The sequence below is a fragment of the Xiphophorus maculatus genome, chromosome 2 (assembly GCF_002775205.1).
Source record: "Xiphophorus maculatus strain JP 163 A chromosome 2, X_maculatus-5.0-male, whole genome shotgun sequence".
Lineage (NCBI taxonomy): Eukaryota > Metazoa > Chordata > Actinopteri > Cyprinodontiformes > Poeciliidae > Xiphophorus > Xiphophorus maculatus.
In genome coordinates, this window is record NC_036444.1 from 3,078,407 (window position 1) to 3,097,037 (window position 18,631).

The following is an 18,631-nucleotide window of genomic DNA, read 5'->3' on the forward strand; positions in this document are numbered from 1 at the left end:
AATAGTGTATATCTGTAAACGGTTTTACAAGAACGTTTAAAATGAGGGAAAAAATTGTTATAATGAAATTAGAATTGCTCTATAATTCAGTTATTTTTGCAGAAAATAAATCATGGCAACAATTTTCTTCACAGCTTTGAATTTACTGAAGATTTTTTTTTTCTTTAACCACATACAGTCAAATATACACATTCAGGCTCAAATATATTCATACACCTCCATTAATGTTGCGTTTAATGGTTTGGCTTTTAAGTTTACTCTGAAAATTTTCACCGGAATTCTTGTTTGTGCCACTCCAGCAGCTCAGTGTTTTAATGTCGAACATTGAACTGTGTCAAAGCATCAGATATACTGACCCTAACCATCAGCTTCAGGTGAAGGCAGGTTAGTTAGGATTTCATGCTGGAACTCCTGTGTTGACTGAGACGCTCCCAACCGAGATCAAAGTCAGTAACACTTTATTATAACAATTAAACTTTAATTGTTATAATAAAAGTTCAACTTTAAAAATTACGTAGCTTTATGTTATTAAAGCTAAAGTTTAATCAGAAATACTTTTATAACAAATTTATGTCAGATCATGATTTCTTGGTTAATGACAAGTTGTAATAACGAAGACATTTTGAATAACTTTGTATTAAAAGTGTTATGATTTACCGAATGACACTTTATGACAACCGTCATAAATATTCATGAAAACTTACTCATGTTCATGACAGATGTTATGTCATGTTTATGACGGTGTCTTATTCACAACCCGTCAAATAAAGTGTTACCTCAAAGTCTCCAAAAGTCTCAAAAATCTTTAAACTCAACGGAAATTTGAAGCTGTCCAGATGGACAGGTCAGCTGTGTTTTTATTCTATATTCTTCTTGTGTTTCAGTAATTCTGTCTTCTGCATTATTCATATTATTAGGATAGCTTAACTCTGTTTGCTTAATGGCATTTGTTGCTTTTGAAATTGCTGTCTTTTCTTGTTTAACTGATGGCACCCTTTGAATTTCGTTGTCCTTGTGACAATGATAATAAAGATTTATCTTATCTTATCTTGTTTAACAATTTACTGTTTTATTCTACTTCTCCAGAAGTTATGTGGATTTAGTTGATGTGCAACTTGCTAATGGAGAGTTAGCTACATGTTACTGACACTTTATGTACACATTGAAGCTTGTGTGTGTAATTATAATACACTTTTTTCACTCCAAGCTGAGCTGCCAAACCCTTCAGGTGTTTCAGTCCATTAATATATCTGCAGCACAAATAATCAGAGTGTAAACAGTTTCCAGAGTGGAACTGTGTTTTTAGATGCTACAATGGGAAGGTAGACAGTGTTGCACCTACACAACCTTTTATTTTGCTGTATTTGTTTGTGTCTCCTGTCCTGCAGGCTGTTTGATGTGGGAGGTCAGCGGTCGGAGAGGAAGAAATGGATCCACTGTTTTGAAGATGTGACGGCCATCATTTTCTGCGTGGCTCTGAGTGGATACGACCAGGTTCTGCATGAGGACGAAACCACGGTAAGAACCCGACGAATATTTTACTTATAGATTTATTCATGGCTGTTTTATCATTTATAAACGTGGTTTGAAGTCAAATAAATCCCCTTGAACCAAACAGCTGTTTGTAACTTGGTGAATTGTAACAGCTTAAACACCTGACAAGTCAGAGATTCTTATAGTTTTATTATTTTTAATAGTTTATATGTTTTTACGTTAGCGACATGTAACCTTATTTTCATCTGTGACAAACCTAAAAAATATAAATATTATTGGTTAAAAACAAGGCTTATGTGAAAATGCTCCTGTATGTGGCTTATTCAGGAACTCAGAAAAAATTTAAGGATTACATAAATGTGTTTAATAAATATTATTGAAAGGGGATTTTTGAAGCTGTCAATCTCACTAGTAACTTTACATTGTGCAATTAATTTATCTGAAAGATGAACACAAAGATAAAAACTCAGATTTTCTATCCATATATATTTGAGCGTCTGCTGCTTTGTGAATGTCACTGTCACATTTATTTATACAGCACTTTAAAAACAGGTGTAAAGCTGCACCAAAGTGCTGTACAAGAACAACAATAACACAAATTCATAAAAACAGAGTATCAAAAACACTACTTCAAATAAATGCCAAAGAATAAAAATGAGTTTTGAGAAGCGATTTAAAATGATCCAGGCTGTGGGCAGATCTAATTTGGAGAGGTAAATTGTTCCATAGAATAGGAGCAGAAAAAGCCCGATCTCCTTTCCTCTTAAGTCGGGTCCGAGGAACTGTCAGTAACAGCTGATTATTTGAACGTAGGGTTCTGGACACAGACTGAAATTTTAAAAGCTCCCAAAGATAAAGGGGAGGTAACCCATTTAAAACTTTATAAGTTCATAAAAGAATCTTAAAATCTATTCGATAAGAGACGGGCAGCCAGTGTAAAGAGGCCAGTATGGGCCTTATATGGTCATGCTTCCTGGTTCCTGTAAGAAGCCGTGCTGCTGCGTTCTGGATCATTTGAAGTCGCTGCATCTGTGATTTATCCAGGCCTCTATATAATGAATTGCAATAATCCAAACGAGCTTTAATTCAGTTATTCCAGAAGGAAAAGTTTCTGAAAATAGACGCGATGTGTGTTTTAAACACTTTAAACGTAGAAAGTGTTGAGTAAGCCGACAGTAAACAAACGGCCTGTGGAAAGGCTTCAGACAGGAAAGGATAAATGTCTCCAGAATTTAGGAATAAGCATTTCGGTTACAGAGAACGCTTTAAAAAATGATCAAAGTTCATTCAGAGCTGCAACAAGCCGTCTGATCACAGAGTAAACACTGCTCAAAATCCTTTTTACCTTAATGAGGATTTGCTGAGTATCTTGAAGGTAAAATATGTCATTATTGACCTAAAGCATCATAGTCTGCATTCAGAAATAATATTTGACCAATAAATCTCAGGATAATTTCAGCCCTTTGCCAATTTGTACCCTCATTTTTCACTAAACCAGTGATTCTCAAATCCTAAATCAGGCCCCTGTTCTGCTTTTCTAAACTTTCAAACCATAGAGCTGATACATGTTTGCCTCATTGTACACTCTGATATTGTAAACTGAATCCAAAATGTTCACATACTTTTACATTTTTCATTTGCAATACATTTGAAATATTCTCTTAGAAACTGAGGAATCTGTGCAGAATTTTTTTTTATTTATGTACAACAGGAAACAATGGACGTGTGAGCATTTTCATTAAGGTCAAACACATAGTCAAGCCCCAAATTATTCACGCCCACGAAATCATCCAAAAGTTTAAAGTCACACAAACACAGGATCATATTTTATTAAACAACATGCATACTTTGATAAAGTCAATGGGCAAAGCCGCCCAGATCTCCATGTGGTACGTCTGAAATGATGCAAAAGGCTGTGAAAAACAAAAAAATTATTATTTATACTCCTGGCAGATAATGTGTAAGAGCTGTTGTTTTTATACAATTCTCAATATTCTTTAACGGAATTACAAATAATACATGACCAGTTTTTTATGTTTGATTTATTGTTTGCATTGAGTTAAAGTCCTTGACATTGGAAGGCCTCTTGGCCGAAACCCTAATTTTTTGCTCCATCCACAGATTCAAGCCGAGTGATATTAATTGTACTTTCTAGTTTGAAGAAGCATGTTTGTTAAATTAAAGGTTAACTTTAAGTAAAAATCTGTCAGTAGCTGCGTTTTCTTTACAAATGTGAGCAAAACTTTGTCAGTATTCCACTAATGTTGAAAAAACAAAATTTTGCAATTGCATTGTTTCTGTCAACAAAGAAACACAGTTAAAATCACATTTGAATAAGTTTGTTCATGCAATAAGTCCTTTCAAAAAATAATGATTCACTCCATCTTTCTCCCTCCACTTCCTGTTGCCACCTTCATATTTTCTGCCAATAGCAACATCTTGTTGTTGATCACGTGACTCATGAAGCGAATAAAGCATTTCCATTGCAGTTTTACAAAACACACTAATTTTGGTACAGCAGAGAAACTACCTCAAGTTAGCGTGTTTCCATTAAACCAGTTTAGTTTTGTAGACCTAATTTGCACAGTTTTAAGGTGAATGGAAATGCCGCTGGTGCTGTGAATACGTTTTGAAGTCATTCGATGACATTTTAAACAGCAACGGAGAGAATCGTCGTCTGCAGTCAGCATCACATCCCCAGGATTGGTTCGTAACCACACAGGGAGACACAATCCATCATGGAGGAAATAAATGGGGAACTTCATTGACTCATTTAACGCAGCCGTTTCTGTAATTGTTAGACGTCTGTAAACTGAGGAACTTGCAGTGAGACAAAACTGTGAAGTTTTCACAGAAACCCAGGGATGCTTTAAACAGACCTGATCTTCATTCTGTTATCCAGTTTTATTATCACTAAGCTAGAAATGATGTAGGAGTTCTAATTGGCAGACAAATGTTTCTCCTCCTGGCTTCAACCTTCTCTCTGTTTTACTACCGAAAGCCTCCAGTTCAGCAAAAATATTCCACAATTAGGAAGAAAAAGCGAAGGACCTCCCAGTAATTGGACCGAAGAAGCAACACATAGCCCGATCCGGCAGCTCGTTAAACTCACTGCTCTGCTGGAGTTTTAATTAGCAAGCAACTTTCCTTAAAATTCTAATCTGCCTGTAATGGCAAGGAAGCAGTGGAAATCTGGATTTGAATCCATCTTCACTCCTGGTTATTATTCAGTGACCAGTCCTGGTTCAGGTGTTTTCCAACCAGACAACTATACTGATTTGAAAATTATTTATTTTGGTTTCCATTTTTTTTACAAATAAATTCTGAAAAGTTTGATCTGCATTTGTTTTCAGCCCTGTTCAGTCCACTTTAATTCAACTCCACTCTGTTTGTCTAGAAAGTCCAGTTCGTTTGGTGAGGTGTGAATGCTAATCACACTCTGAAGTGCAACAAAACAGCAAACTCTGGTCCACCTAAAAACTTCAGTCTCAGTTCATTTGACGTAAACTCTGCTGCGGTCTGAAAACATATGTGAACACAAAGTGAACCAGAGACCGCTCCAAAAGCAGGAAGTGGACTACAGTGCAAGGCATTCTGGGTAAAAGCAACCTAAACACACGCAAAAGTGTGCAAGAAAAATGGTTTGTGGTCTTTTACCGAAGACAAAAAATAAATCCTGTAACCACTAAAATCTGACGCCACTAGATTTCTGTTTATATTTTGTGAAGAAGGAAATTTACTCCCAGTGTCGTCTGATGTTTTCGTATCGTTTCCTTCAGTGGTTCTTGGTGCAACGCCACAGTTAGTTTTTGGTCTTGTGATGTGAGAACCTACCAGAGGACATGTTTGCTGTGTTCTTCACATGGCTTCTGGTAAACTGCGATACCTTCGTAGAACAGCTGGATTTCTGACTCTGTTTGCTGGTTAAGCTGCACTGTATTTCATTTTTCAGAGAAAATGCAGCTGAATGCAAATGCAGACTTTTCAGATTTGCATTTCTAATAACATTTCTTCTACATCAGAATTTATACATGACTTTCACCTCTTCAGCTCCCAGTAAAACCCAGTGTAGCGTAACGTGACAAAATGTGAAGGAATTGACATGATATTATGAGACGCTGAACTTTTCAGGTTAACAGTTTCTCTTTCCCAAAACAGTCTGGGATCAGTTAAAAGAGATATCTTAAGACAGTAATAATCTATAAACCATTTAAATCTTGAGCCAGAATGTTAGATTTTAGCACCATGAAGCTGATATAACCTGCTGTGGGAAGCAGAGCTGCAAGCTGTTAGCTGTGCTCAGCCTCCTGTCTCTGTATTTCAATAGTTGGACTCATAAAAGGAACATTTGCATGCAAACAGGCTGAACTTTAGTCAAAGGGAGGTGTATAGTTTTATAATGTCAAAACACCTGTGAAAAGGACCTGTGGGTAAGTAACAGAGCTGATGTGTGTCACAGCACTGGAAAGCAAACACAAGCTGAATATTAACTTAGTGGATTAGTCATCTGCTGTGTAGAGCAAAAGTATTTGCCTCCTTACTGTATTAGATTAGACTTGGACAACAGTGAATTTTTTCACAAAATGTTGTTGCTTGGCTACCAGAGTGCAAAGGAAAAACACTAAAAACCATATAACTCTTGTGTTCTTGTTCTTAAGGTCTTAAGTGGAACGTTTTGCTCACAAAAATCAATGTGTGCCTATTATATCAAAAACATCAAATGTTCAACATCTTTTTCAGAAATGATATTCACAAGATGAAGTTGTTAAAAATCTGTTTTTGAGTGAGACAAAACTTGTTAAAGATCTCTAGCTTATTCAGCAAACAGATTATTCTTTTTTCCAACATAATTTGTGTATTATATATTTTAAAAAGAAAAACTCATACAAATACATTGCACAGGTATGAGGTATGTGAGGAATATGATAGGCAGAAAGTTTTGAAGATAAGACCAAAAAATTCAGGTCACATCAGTATCACAAAAAAGGAGAAAAAATAATCTCATCTAAACTTACTTGGTTCATTTTAAGCCCTTTTTAGTACTTTAGTGACAAATATAAAAAAACAGGCCTTCCAATTTTTATAAAATTCTTACATATGTTAATTTATTGAATCTTATCCATTTTATGAATTTCTTTCATGATTCTGTTGGAGGATCCTTATTTTACCATCAGATATTAAAACCTTTCACTCCAGGAAAGTTTTGAGCTGCTTGGTTTATGTTTTCTCTGTTGGTAAAAACAGTAAAAGCTCCTGATAGGCTCCGCCTCCCAGCTTCTGACTGGTTTCCCATCGGTGTCTGTTGGTACAAATACGCCCTGCACCACTTACTCTCTGTCACTCCCTTCCTTCTTCTTCAGATGCGCATGTACTGTGTTTGGTCGTTGCTCCTCTTCATCGTGTTCTCTGAAATGACGACTGCTCGTTGTGAACGCTGCCTTCCTGCCCTGTGAACGCTCTCTCTGCAGCACCGGATGTGTGTTAGCATTAGCATGTCGGGTTGAGGAGGGGAGGGGAAGCGGACGCAGGGGGCGGGTCCCTTGCGTTTTTCTGTTCCTTCTCTAAGCTCCGCCCTGCAGCATCTCTGGCTCCTTCTACTCCTCTTGTCACTGTCGCCACCGACTGTCCTCTCTAACCAATCAGCTGTCAGATGCAGATGCTCCACCCACAGCCAGGTATGAAAATCTCCAAATAGGTCGACACACTCACTTTAGCAGCTGGAAGCAGGTCCTCTCTGTGTTTGCTGTTTCCTCTGTTTTATAGCTAGAGATGCACCGATCCCTTATTAATATCGGTATCGGTCCCGATATTGAAAAAAATTCTAGATCGGGTATCGACGACAATGTTCCCAATCCATAAGGGCAGATCTATTCGGTCTAATTCAATGCTTTATTATTTATTTTACATTATGTTTACAATTCCTAATTGCACTTCCTGAGCCATTTGAAAGATGATTTGTTGCAGTTTATTTTTACAAAGTAAGTCACCCTGTTGTTTTTCAGTTTCAGTTTCTTCATTATTTATTTTACATTGGCTGTTTTACTCCTAATTGCACTGACCGAACAAATTAAAATTGTTTTTACAGTTTTGACCAAGCTTGTGATGCTGTTGGTGTATTTAAGTGAGCTGTACTGTACCAGACTTATCAAATAAATTCCTAATTTAGTACATATATGTCTGCATTTAAAAAAAAAAAAAGAAATGTTTTAAGTCAGTACAGCTGTTTTTCTATATCAGATCGATAAACCTCAGATATTGGTATCGGAAATGAAAAGGTGCATCTCTATTAATAGATCTGTCTTCTTCCTTTTCCTTGTATGTGAAACTCCAACAGTCGTTTCTCATGAATCTGATCGATGGATCCCATCGATCTCTTTCTCCTCAAGTTAATGTTGGATCAGAACCAGAGAGAAACTGCTTTCAGCTCACAGTTTGAAGGAATCTGTCTGCTTTTATTACCTGTTACATAAAAAAAAAATCACTGGAACAGCTAGTTAGTTTTCTCCTTAATCCACAATTTATTGTAATGCAATGTGAATAATTAGGTGGCAATGATTCACTGAAAACACAAATTAAGCATGATAAATTTTGTAAAAGGAAAAATAATCAAGTAAAATATTCTGGTTTTATGTAATAAACGAGGTTTGATACTTCTTAACCAAAGCAGCTGCAAAATTAATTTAGCAGCTTTTACATCTGCTCTTCATGTTTCTACTTACATTAGAACCCTGTGGAGTTATCGTTGTGATCATTTAACTACATACAGTTCTGGTTTGATGCTTTGATTTGAACAAGGAGGACGACTTTCATGTTTTTATTTCCTCTTCTTCAACTTTAATTGGAGATATCTCTTAATAAGAGCCTCAAAATAAGTTTACATTCATATTAGTGGGTCCTTGATAAGGTGGTGCAAATTTAATCATTTTTGTGAAATACTTGTTTGTTCTTAAATAATTAGAGTTATATTAACTTTTAAAAATAGTTAATATTTTTAATAGTTGATATTAAAAATATTAACAAAATGATTGCTTTCGTTTTGTTAGTTTTCTGTGGTGCATCCAGACCCTTATCTTCAGTTTCTCCTAAATTATTCACTATAACAGGGTTTGATCACAAAAACGAGTTTCTTTTCATTTTTACAACCCTAAAACTTTTCTAAAAAGTTTTTTTAAGCTCTTCACTAGTTGCTGGGCTGATTCATCTTCAGTTGACAAGTCAGGTTTAATCAAACTGTTGTCACATGAGGAAATTGTGCTCAGTAGCGCCCCTACAGGTGAAAAACTTCACAGGGTTTTAGTTTAACATGATGCCGTTAGAGCAGACTCTAACACACAGCTAACATCTCACCATGCATGGCTTCATTAAGCTCACTGCCAGTGAGTCTTACTAATCATTTCTGAATGTTGCATGCTGATAGAAAATGTTAACACAAACTCAGATCACAAACTGTGGTTTTACGAGGAACTCCCCCAAACTTCTGTTCTGCTTTTTGGTTTTAGCTTTCATCACAGTTCCTCCTTTAGCTCAGATTATGTCGTTTGCACACGTCATGATATTCTGCAGTTTGGAGTTTTTTCTCATGGAGTTCTGTCCCGTTTGACATGTTCTGATCTCTCTCCTGCAGAACCGCATGCACGAGTCGCTGAAGCTCTTCGACTCTATTTGTAACAACAAGTGGTTTAACGACACTTCCATCATCCTCTTCCTTAACAAGAAGGACCTGTTCGAAAACAAGATCATCAAGTCTCCGCTGACCATCTGCTTCCCAGAATACACCGGTACATCCTTCACAGTGACTGTTTGAACTGGATTCTGGTTCAAACATTAGAAAGTCACCAACTTGTCTAACCTCTAAAAAACAGACAATCCCAATCTTTAGGCTTTGCTCAACGTTTATTTGGGGATATTTTTTCATATTCTACTGACATGAACCATCTTAGCATACGTTGATTTATGAGCTCAAATAAGGAATCTCACTTCCATTTCACATGCTCAGCGTATAGATATTAATCAAAAATTTATGAGGAATAAAAATAAAAAATAAAAGGAACACATATGTAATATTACTTTGTTATAAAGACAAATCAAATCTGTTAATCAGGGGTTTAATTTTTTTTTTGACATTACTCCCCCATTATAATAAAAATCAAAAACTTTATCTAAAATCCTTTTTTTTAAAAAAAGGAAATCAGCTTTTATAACTGCCTGCAGTTTTCAGTTTAAACCACTAGATGGCTCTCCATCCTGGAAATAAGACCTTTATTTCTTTATGGATTTTAATTTAATATTCCGGTTCATTTAAAACAGTTAGCCCACAATTTATTTGTAGATTTTTTTTGTTTTTGGATGCTAAAATAATTTTTCTTGATTACATGCACACATTTACAATAACATTAGTCCTAATAAATTAAGTCTCAGAAAGTGCAAAGAGCCCAAATGAAAAACAATCTACTTGAGTAGGTAATTGTGAGAAGTAACATTTTGCTAAATAATATACTTAAATTTCAATTATGGATTTTTCTGAAAGCTAAACCTTTATAAATTGGGATTAAATTAGAATTCTCTTTTTTTCTTACTTTTCTACAACTAATAAAAGTCGAGTAAAGTGGCCATTTTACACAAAACGGAGGAAATATTCTGCTAAATTTTAGACAACAGAGCTGCAGGTTCATGTTATCAACCAAAACAGATCAACTGGGGACTATGAATCCTACCAGGGATGAGAGTTACAGAGAGTAAAAAAAGGAAAACAGCAGAAGAAAATGAAATCAGGGCTTCCAGGGTCCAAACTGCCAGGGCCTGAGTGTGTGTGAGACAAGAGAAAACACGAGACAAAACAACTAAACAAGAAAACGCCTGAGAGTGGGAGGAAAATCAGGAAGAAAAGAAACTGTGGGAAAAATGGGTACAGAAAGACAGAAAGCAGCAAGACTGTGAGAAAGAAGGGATTAGGATTCCAAAGCTGTCCCTTCCCCTCTTCATCCCTTCCCACTAGCCGGTCTCCGACCAACTTCCTGCCGGAGCAGACAGGCAGCGAGCGGCTGCTGATGGCCGAGAGCCACCGAGACGTCGGCGACGCTTGGACCAAAAATGACTCCAGTCCCTGAGGTCAGACTCATCCCAAAAGCATGAGAACAAAGGAAAGTGAGCCAAGAGCTGGCAGAAGGCGGCGCTCGCCCCAACAGCTAATTATGAACTGGACCTGAAAGGAGCCACAGTGGATTTGGCTCCGGCGTTAAACTGATCACCACACTCACTGTACAAATAATGGCTCCAGTGTTTTTAGCTTCAGGTTGTCAGAACTGTCAGACTTTCGTTCTGTAACTGCTGGTTTATCATAGTAATCCAGGAGAAAGCGGCGCACTGGGCAACAATAACGGGACGTATTAATGTCCATCACTTTCCATTTATTGGAGCAAACTCACAGCTGCAGTTTGTCTCAGAAAGTTGTCCATGCATCACGTTTATTAAAGTGCGCTGGCAGTGAGCTCAGCACACCTCAGCACAATGTTTGCTGAGTTGAAGAGTCAAAGGTTTGGTTTTCAGAAAGAAAATCACAAAATAGCGCTGATGGAGGAAAAAACGGGGATAATGGGAAGTAGGAGGCGGCTAACAGATTTAAACGGTTCAGATGAAAAATGTGTTAAAAGCCGCATCGTAACCAAGGCTATTAAAGTTATCAAAAATAAACTAAATAATGAAATCTGAAACATTTTCATTAACAGAAATAAATAAAAACAGTAATTAATGGGGAAAACTAGCTGGAACTATATTCTGTACATATTATGAAAATATGCTGAAATTAGAATTATAATACCTTTTGTTTTTGTGTTTATGGATTTATTCATTAGTTGTTCAAACTGATGTAGATTTGTTTTGTTTTTTTCCGCACAAGCAGTTTACGTTAACTGTCAGGAAATGACAACACTCCTCCTCTTCCTGGCGGCGATTACACCAGTTCACAAAATGACGGCTAGTCTGAAAAATGGCGACAGCAAAAGTTGGGAAAAATGCCAGAGCCAATTTGTTGTTCAACAATAATCAACTACATTTTATGAAAACAGTATCTTCTGTTGAGTACTCATTACCCTGTCGATGTATCACAATGCAATACTGCAACCTTTTTGAATTCTGCACTTAAAAATTAACCACAGTATGAAATAACTAAAGGTAATATAAACTAAACTAAAACAAAACTAATAAAAACTAGAAACTAACTGTATTAGACAAACAAAAAGTCAAAACGTAATAAAACTAAACAAATTAAAAATCTATTAAACTGGTCGTAACTCCTGCTTCATGTCCTCTCTGGGTCCCATTTCCAGGTCCAGATAATTACGAAGACGGGATTGCCTACATCAAGTCTCATTACGAAGGCAAGAACAAGTCACCCACTAAAGAGGTGTACTCTCACGTGACCTGCGCCACGGACACCAACAACATCCAGTTCGTCTTTGATTCTGTCACAGACGTCATCATAGGCACCAACCTGCGGGTCTGCGGCTTGTACTGACCGGATGCTTTTACCTCTGTGGTACCTTGTTATGTCACGTGTGTGGGGCCAATTTGATTGGTCATCCTGTGAGAGATGGTCAAATGATGTCCTCCTTTATTACAGAGCAGACTGTTGGTCCAGCTTGATTTAACTTCTGTTTGTTTAGTGCTGGACCACTCCCGCTGTGTACTGTTGTTTTTCTGACCTTACCTGTCCCCGGTTCCCTCTGATTCAGGCCTCTATATCAAACAATGGTGTCTTGGTTCATTCTGTAAAGGGGCAATTGTGAGAAAACCTTAACAAGTTTGTTAGAAAAGCCATTAAATGCATACATAGTGTTGTAAGAATTTTCCATTGCTTAATGCTTCATTCTATTTGGCCTAATATCACGAGATTCCTCACCAACCTCGTTCAAAATCCAACATGGCCGCTGCATGTGTATTCTTAGCTCCTATAATTACCTGGGTTTTTTTGTATTACTGAGTTTGCATTTCATTGAATCAGTCGCACACACAGTACTCTGCTATCTTTGTTACGGTGATTGAACGCAGTAGCAAACCAGAAAATTGGGTTGTTTTGCTACCACAGTTAGCTAGTCTCTGAAGACAACCGTAAGCTAATGTCTGTGGTTATAACTGAACACTCCTACATTAGCTATGTCTTTATATTTATGGATTTTTTGTGGAATATGACTCCAAATTATTCCAAAGGAAATGTAGCTTGAGAAGCTAAAATACCTAAATGTAATGCTCATTGACATGGTAATGGCTGGCGTTTGCAAAGCAGCCAATCCCATTTTTCCTTGACACAGATTAGCTGTAACTCCTGAGAGCGGAAATGAGGAAAATGGTTGATATTCTGCGGTAGTGTTAAGACGGTTTACACTGTCTGTATTAATATATATTAAGGTATATTTGGTGTTTGAACTAATAAAGTAGGGAGTTATAAGCATTTTAGGGGATGTTTTAGGTATTCACTGGTGGTTGTGCTCCATGTCTCCTATGAATAGTAGGGATGTCACACCTTTCTCTACACTGTTTTCTGCATGGTGACAAGTAATGTATTGTTTGGACATGGAGTATTTTTTTTACCATTTCTAATAATGAAAACCATTTTAGGCTAGTTTTTCCTCTGACTTCTGATATGAGACATAAGACCTGGCAAGAGATCTGAGAATCCACCATATTTAAAACAAAGAACATTATTATTAAAAATCTCACCATGTAAACCGAAAGTAAATACTTACAACTCTAACATTCTTTATTACATAATTATCAATTGTGTGTTTTTGTTTTTTATTTGTAGACAATTGAGATGTAAGTGGAGGAAAACAGGATCTGAGCTGGGAGGAGGTTGCATCATTGCCTCATGTCGTAGTGTGCACGACTCCATTATGAAACCACTTAAAGCAAAGGGCTAGAAAAGCTGACTCAGCCCGGCAGCTACAGATAGTGGCTGGATGGATTCATCGATTTCACCCCGCCCTGAGACTACAGCCATTATCTGAGGCTGCTGTCTGTAACATTCCTGCTGTCGGCCATAAAAACCCGCAGCTGAGTTTTGGAAGACTGAAACCTGGAGAGAGTAGATGGCTGGGATTTGGGTTCAGATTGAAGATTATTACGTGTTATGGAAGGTAGGAAAACACCACTTCTGCAAAAACTCAACTTTCAATAAAAAGATTTGGCGCCATGATGAGGTTTTTTGGTAGTATCAAAATTGGTTTATTTTTCAGAACTGTAATGGGAAGACTTTTTATGCATCACAACTCACATGATCAACAATCAGATGTTGCCACTGGCACAAACCACAAAGAAGAAGATGACAGGAAGTAGTTGGAGGATAATAGGCGGCCATGTTTTTTTAATAACTTATCACGTGAACAAACCTATTCACATGTAACTTTAATTGTGGTTTTTTTTAATGGAAACACTGCAGTAGCAAAATTCAGTTTTTTTTTTTACTTTAGTGGAATAGCAGCAGTTTTTTTGCACATTTGTAATGGAAACATAGCTACTGTCAAAATTGCTTTTTTTTACTATCTTCTCCACTTTTCAATAAGAGTTTTGATAAATATCCATATGTTTGAAAATATGATTAAATGCAGTTACTGTGTGTAGTTTAGTAATAAAAATCAGACTTACTGATAAAAGTCACAGCCATACAGTTACCAATTAGAGAAGTTTTTATCACTTTTATCATTATCACAATAGTGCCACAGAACATTGTGTTAAAACTTGAAGTCCATATTGCCCACCCCTCTTGAAAGGTTGAAAGTGTCTGATGTGAGTGGATTTACTGCTGTGATTCGTGCTTCATCACTCCCATCCTCTGCCTCACTTTTAAACAGGTAGATGACATCATCAGTTCATCTTTCCACATCTGCGCCAAATTTCCTAATTAGTGACGGAGCGTTCCCCGAGGCTGTTGATTGGCCTGATGTGCATGATTCTGCTTGTGGATTTTCTGTGTTTGTGTGTGTTTGCAGATTGCGTACAGTTAATGGTGTGTGTGTGTGTGTGTGTGTGTGCGTGCGCGTGTCATTTAACAGAACAGGAAAGGTCAGCTCACAAACGTGTGTGTACGTGTTGTGTTGGGAGACAGCATCAGCTCAGGGGTGCAGTGATGGAGTCAGTATCTGGATTAATTACCCGCAAAGCACCTGTCTACCCTTTACGCTAACACAAACACACACAGCAGCACAGGCAAGTGTTCACACACGCACTGAACGCACAGAACGGCCCTCGGGTTTTTAAAATGTCGCCACACCTTCCTTTGCCAAATGTTCCCGTCGTTCGTAGCTAAAAGCATCAGATGGATTCTGGCTGATTTGGCAAACAGAAAATCTGCTGTTTGTGTGTAAGAATAATGATGCACTTTTTATTATTTTGTTTTTCTGTGCATTAAAATTATTTAGTAATAAAGTTCTCCTTACTTTTTTTATGGAAACTACTTTCCATCTAAATCCACAGGGGAAATTGCATGTTTGTCTTTTTTAATGGAAACTAAATTCTTGGGTCTCCAAATCCAAAGAATGCACCTTACTGGCAACATTTTCATCAACAAATATTGATCTTGTTAAATTTTGCCTTACAATTTTTGTTGTTTAATCCCATTGAATTGAGCCAGAAAAGGCTTTAAAATAGGATAGTAGCAAATGAGTGCGGTTTATTAGTTTTGTTGGTTTTTTCTTTCTAGTGCCTCACATAAAGATCTGTCAGCAGTTGGAGGAAGACATCCTGCTGAATTTTCCATTTACGTGATGTTCTGTATCAGTTCACAGTGATAAAATAAAAGGCTTTTCATTTTTTTATTTGACTCGTACCAGAAAGTGACAACATACTGTTTGAGCTCCATCTCTTGATTCTGAATGACATGGAGGTGTTTTTTCAGCTGTTCTTTATCAGTATTATTAATTTATCCCCAGTTTGTTCACAGCATTAACATAATTCAAACCTAAATGATCTGATATGTGTTTTGTACATCTAAATCTATTAGTGTAAGAGTTTGTGAGTTGCAGCTTGAAGCATTTTGCATATTTTTGGTTAAAGTTAATTGTTATCCAGAACTGAAACAACTTTGCAGATATCTTATTGGAAGCATTACGAAGTGATATGTGGTAAAGTCATTTTGGTTTACCTGATGTTGTACATGCACCCCTCAACATGGCTTCTATTGATTTCTTTGATTCCCAGGAAAAGCTTAAAGGTTTTTAAAAGCTTTTGATAAATGGTTTTAAAATCAGGATGCATAGAAGGATTCTGCAGGAATCTTCTCAGGGTCAGAGACTGGTGACTGTGGACAAGGTCACCAGTCTCTCACAGGAAACCAAACATTGAACTCGTTACAAAAAATCCTATATTTACCTTACTTTATTTATTATTATTATATCCTATATTTGCATTACATTGCAGGGAAACATGACTTTTATGCTGCACTCCAGTTGCTAGTTCTCAAATCTGGAAATAATGTAACAATCAAATTAAACTTGTTTGAGAAATTTCAAAATGTTGTTGACTAACTTGCTTAAGTATTACTATGAGTAACAAATTTTATGAGCACAATGTTTGTACGAATGATTTATTAAGAGTCAAACGTTTATCAGGTCAAATAACCAGTTTATAACTGCATCTGGTATTTGTTTTATACACATTGCAGCTATGTTGTAATTTGAAAGCAGGGTTGATGAGAAACATTTGAGCTTCAGAACCAGAAATGTACAGTACCTTCTGATAGTCATTTCACTTTATCATCATTGTTATGTTTTTAAGCTACAGTTGCTGTCTTGCTATATCGGTTGGTGTCCTTCCTGGGTCTAAACATGAGGAAACGAAGCAGAATTATGTGTGACTTTTGATGGAGTGTGTCCACTGGGATCAGTGGTGTGGAATTCACATCGTTCTGTCTCGTCATGACCGGGTACAAAACTTTTCCATGATGTTTTGCTTTGTTTTTTGGCTCCTATTTAAAATAAAAAAAGAAAGTCAACTGACTATCTGATAACTAAATTTTAGTGCCATATTTAAGTGGAGACATAATTATTAGTCAAATAAATAAAAAGTAGATAAAGTCTGAAGTTTCACTTTTAGCTTCAAGCATCAGGCATGCCAAGGTGAGTGATGCACCTGGGCTGTTTGGTGGGAAATTACTAACTGTTTTTCTGAATCATTGTTGCTGTGCTTGAGTAACAGTGTTGTTGATTCTGTAGCAACGGCCCAGATGTTTGTATACACGGTGTTTATGAGCTTCAACGGGCGTGTGGCTCATTTTTCTGGCTTGGCTGAAAATCCTCTGGCTGAGCTGGTGGTCAGATTATGTGTAGGAACGCATAGAGAGGCAATTTCACAGTGGTGGTTTACTGTGGTTTTATGGCGTTAGTGAGATAAAACCCACATATAAAATAGTAATGGGGCTAAAAATGCTACTGTTTTACATCATCCTGGATTGTAAGAATTGGTTACCAAATTTCATGATGGTGTTCAGGAAAATGCTTCTCCTTGTAATTAAGAGCTAGTTAATTTAGTTAAATGGGAGTAGATTAAGTATCTGCAAACAGTTTGTACCTCTCAGGATTCACAAAAGTTCGGATATTTTCATTGTTACTTTTATCTCTTCAACCAAGTTCAGTAATTATTATGACTATTTTTAATTGGAAAAAAGCCTTTCCATTGTTTTAATTTGGAAAAAAAATTAAACATTGGATGTCTTTTACTGTCTTTAGCAATAACAGCTAAAGCAGTTTAAGATTTACAAAAGCCCACATTACATGAGGAAATGGACCAAAACATCCTAAAGTTTCCAATTAAAAATGTATTAGTGAAAACCTTTGGGGAGTTCTCTTCTTACAGTTTATTTAGTCAGCTGTTTTTTCAAACATAACTTAAATTTATGTCTTTATAATAAATACAAGACTTGAGTTTTGCTATCTATACATTATAGAACATGTAGAATTTTTTTTCTTTAATTAACAGTGAAAAACGAACATTTCTTAGCAGCTTATAGTGTTTGTTTAGATTAAACAGTGTGATCTGCTCATTCAGCTTGACCTTCCAGAACATCCAGTTGTTTCTTAGAAATAAAGTACCGCACTGTAGCACTAAAGCAGTTTGGGGTTAATAAGATGGAAACAGCGCTGAGAGAAGAACAATGAGCCAATCAGTGTGTCTGTGTGTAGACGTGTGTGTTGGGGCCAAACAGCCAAGACCAAAAAGCAAAACTTTATCTTTTTTAGTAAATATCAAATCTGTGTTGGCTACATAAAATAGGGATTTGTGGGTAATGTAGTTTATCTGTCATTTCTCAGTGTAGATCTTAAATTCAGATTTTAAAAAATGCCGTGTGGCTGCAGCCCAGAGAAATGGTTGCATTTGTGCCACGTTTTTTCTTTGTTTTTGTTGTTTGCCCTACAACAGCAGCATAACAAGCTGCTGATATGCCACAGTGTTACAGATGAAGAACTAAAACAAAGTGCCAAATATTTTCCTTATTAGCTCCAGAGCAGCTCCCATCCTGACCTTGCTTGCATGTCCTTATGAGCGATTTTCAGTCCCACTTTGCCGTAATGAGCACTTAAGCCGAGGAGTCACTCGCTCTCCTGCAGAAAGTCTCCCGGCTGCATTAGAGCAGATTGAACTCCAGAGCATCAACTGTGCCTTTTCTCATCCCGCCCATAACCCAGCTCTCCTGTTACCATAAGTTAACTCTGTCTCCATGCCAACCAACACTGTAAACACTGTCCAGGTACTGCAAAACCTGCACAAACTGTATATGGATGTGTATATACTGTATGTGTGCAAGTGCTAAACTGTTTGTGCTGTAACTCCCTCTCTGTTGATAATTTATTGAACATTGTATTTATACATGAGACAATGATAATAAAGCACCACATGAGCAACCGGAGATGTGTGATTATTTTCCCTCCTAAAATGTTTTTCCTTTATATGAAGAAGTTTATTAGTGTTGCTCTCATTCGTCACTTCTCTTCCTCCGATTTCTTTTTCTGGGTTTGTCTTTTTTTCCACAGCTGTAATTATTTATTAACAAAGGATTTCCGTAAACAAGTAAAAAAGCCGCTTGTTTGAGTGCGAGTCAAATGAGAGCAGCATAATGGCTGAGGAAAATGTTGACGCAATAATTCTAGAG

At 36.9% G+C, this 18,631-nt stretch overlaps 1 protein-coding gene across 2 annotated transcripts in view; it reads left to right on the plus strand.

The window, feature by feature from the left end:
- The window catches only part of LOC102227659 (guanine nucleotide-binding protein G(o) subunit alpha), a 104,949-nt gene that overhangs the window by 81,046 nt on the left and 5,272 nt on the right, over positions 1-18,631 (plus strand). Inside the window, exons 6-8 of one of the 2 annotated variants that reach the window (XM_005795783.2) lie at positions 1,389-1,518; positions 9,119-9,272; positions 11,820-18,388. In XM_005795783.2, the coding sequence (XP_005795840.1) occupies positions 1,389-1,518; positions 9,119-9,272; positions 11,820-12,007 (472 nt within the window). In that variant the 3' untranslated portion in view covers positions 12,008-18,388. Of the gene's footprint in view, positions 1-1,388; positions 1,519-9,118; positions 9,273-11,819; positions 18,389-18,631 lie in introns of those variants that run through there. The other variant, XM_005795782.2, reaches the window with a different exon arrangement.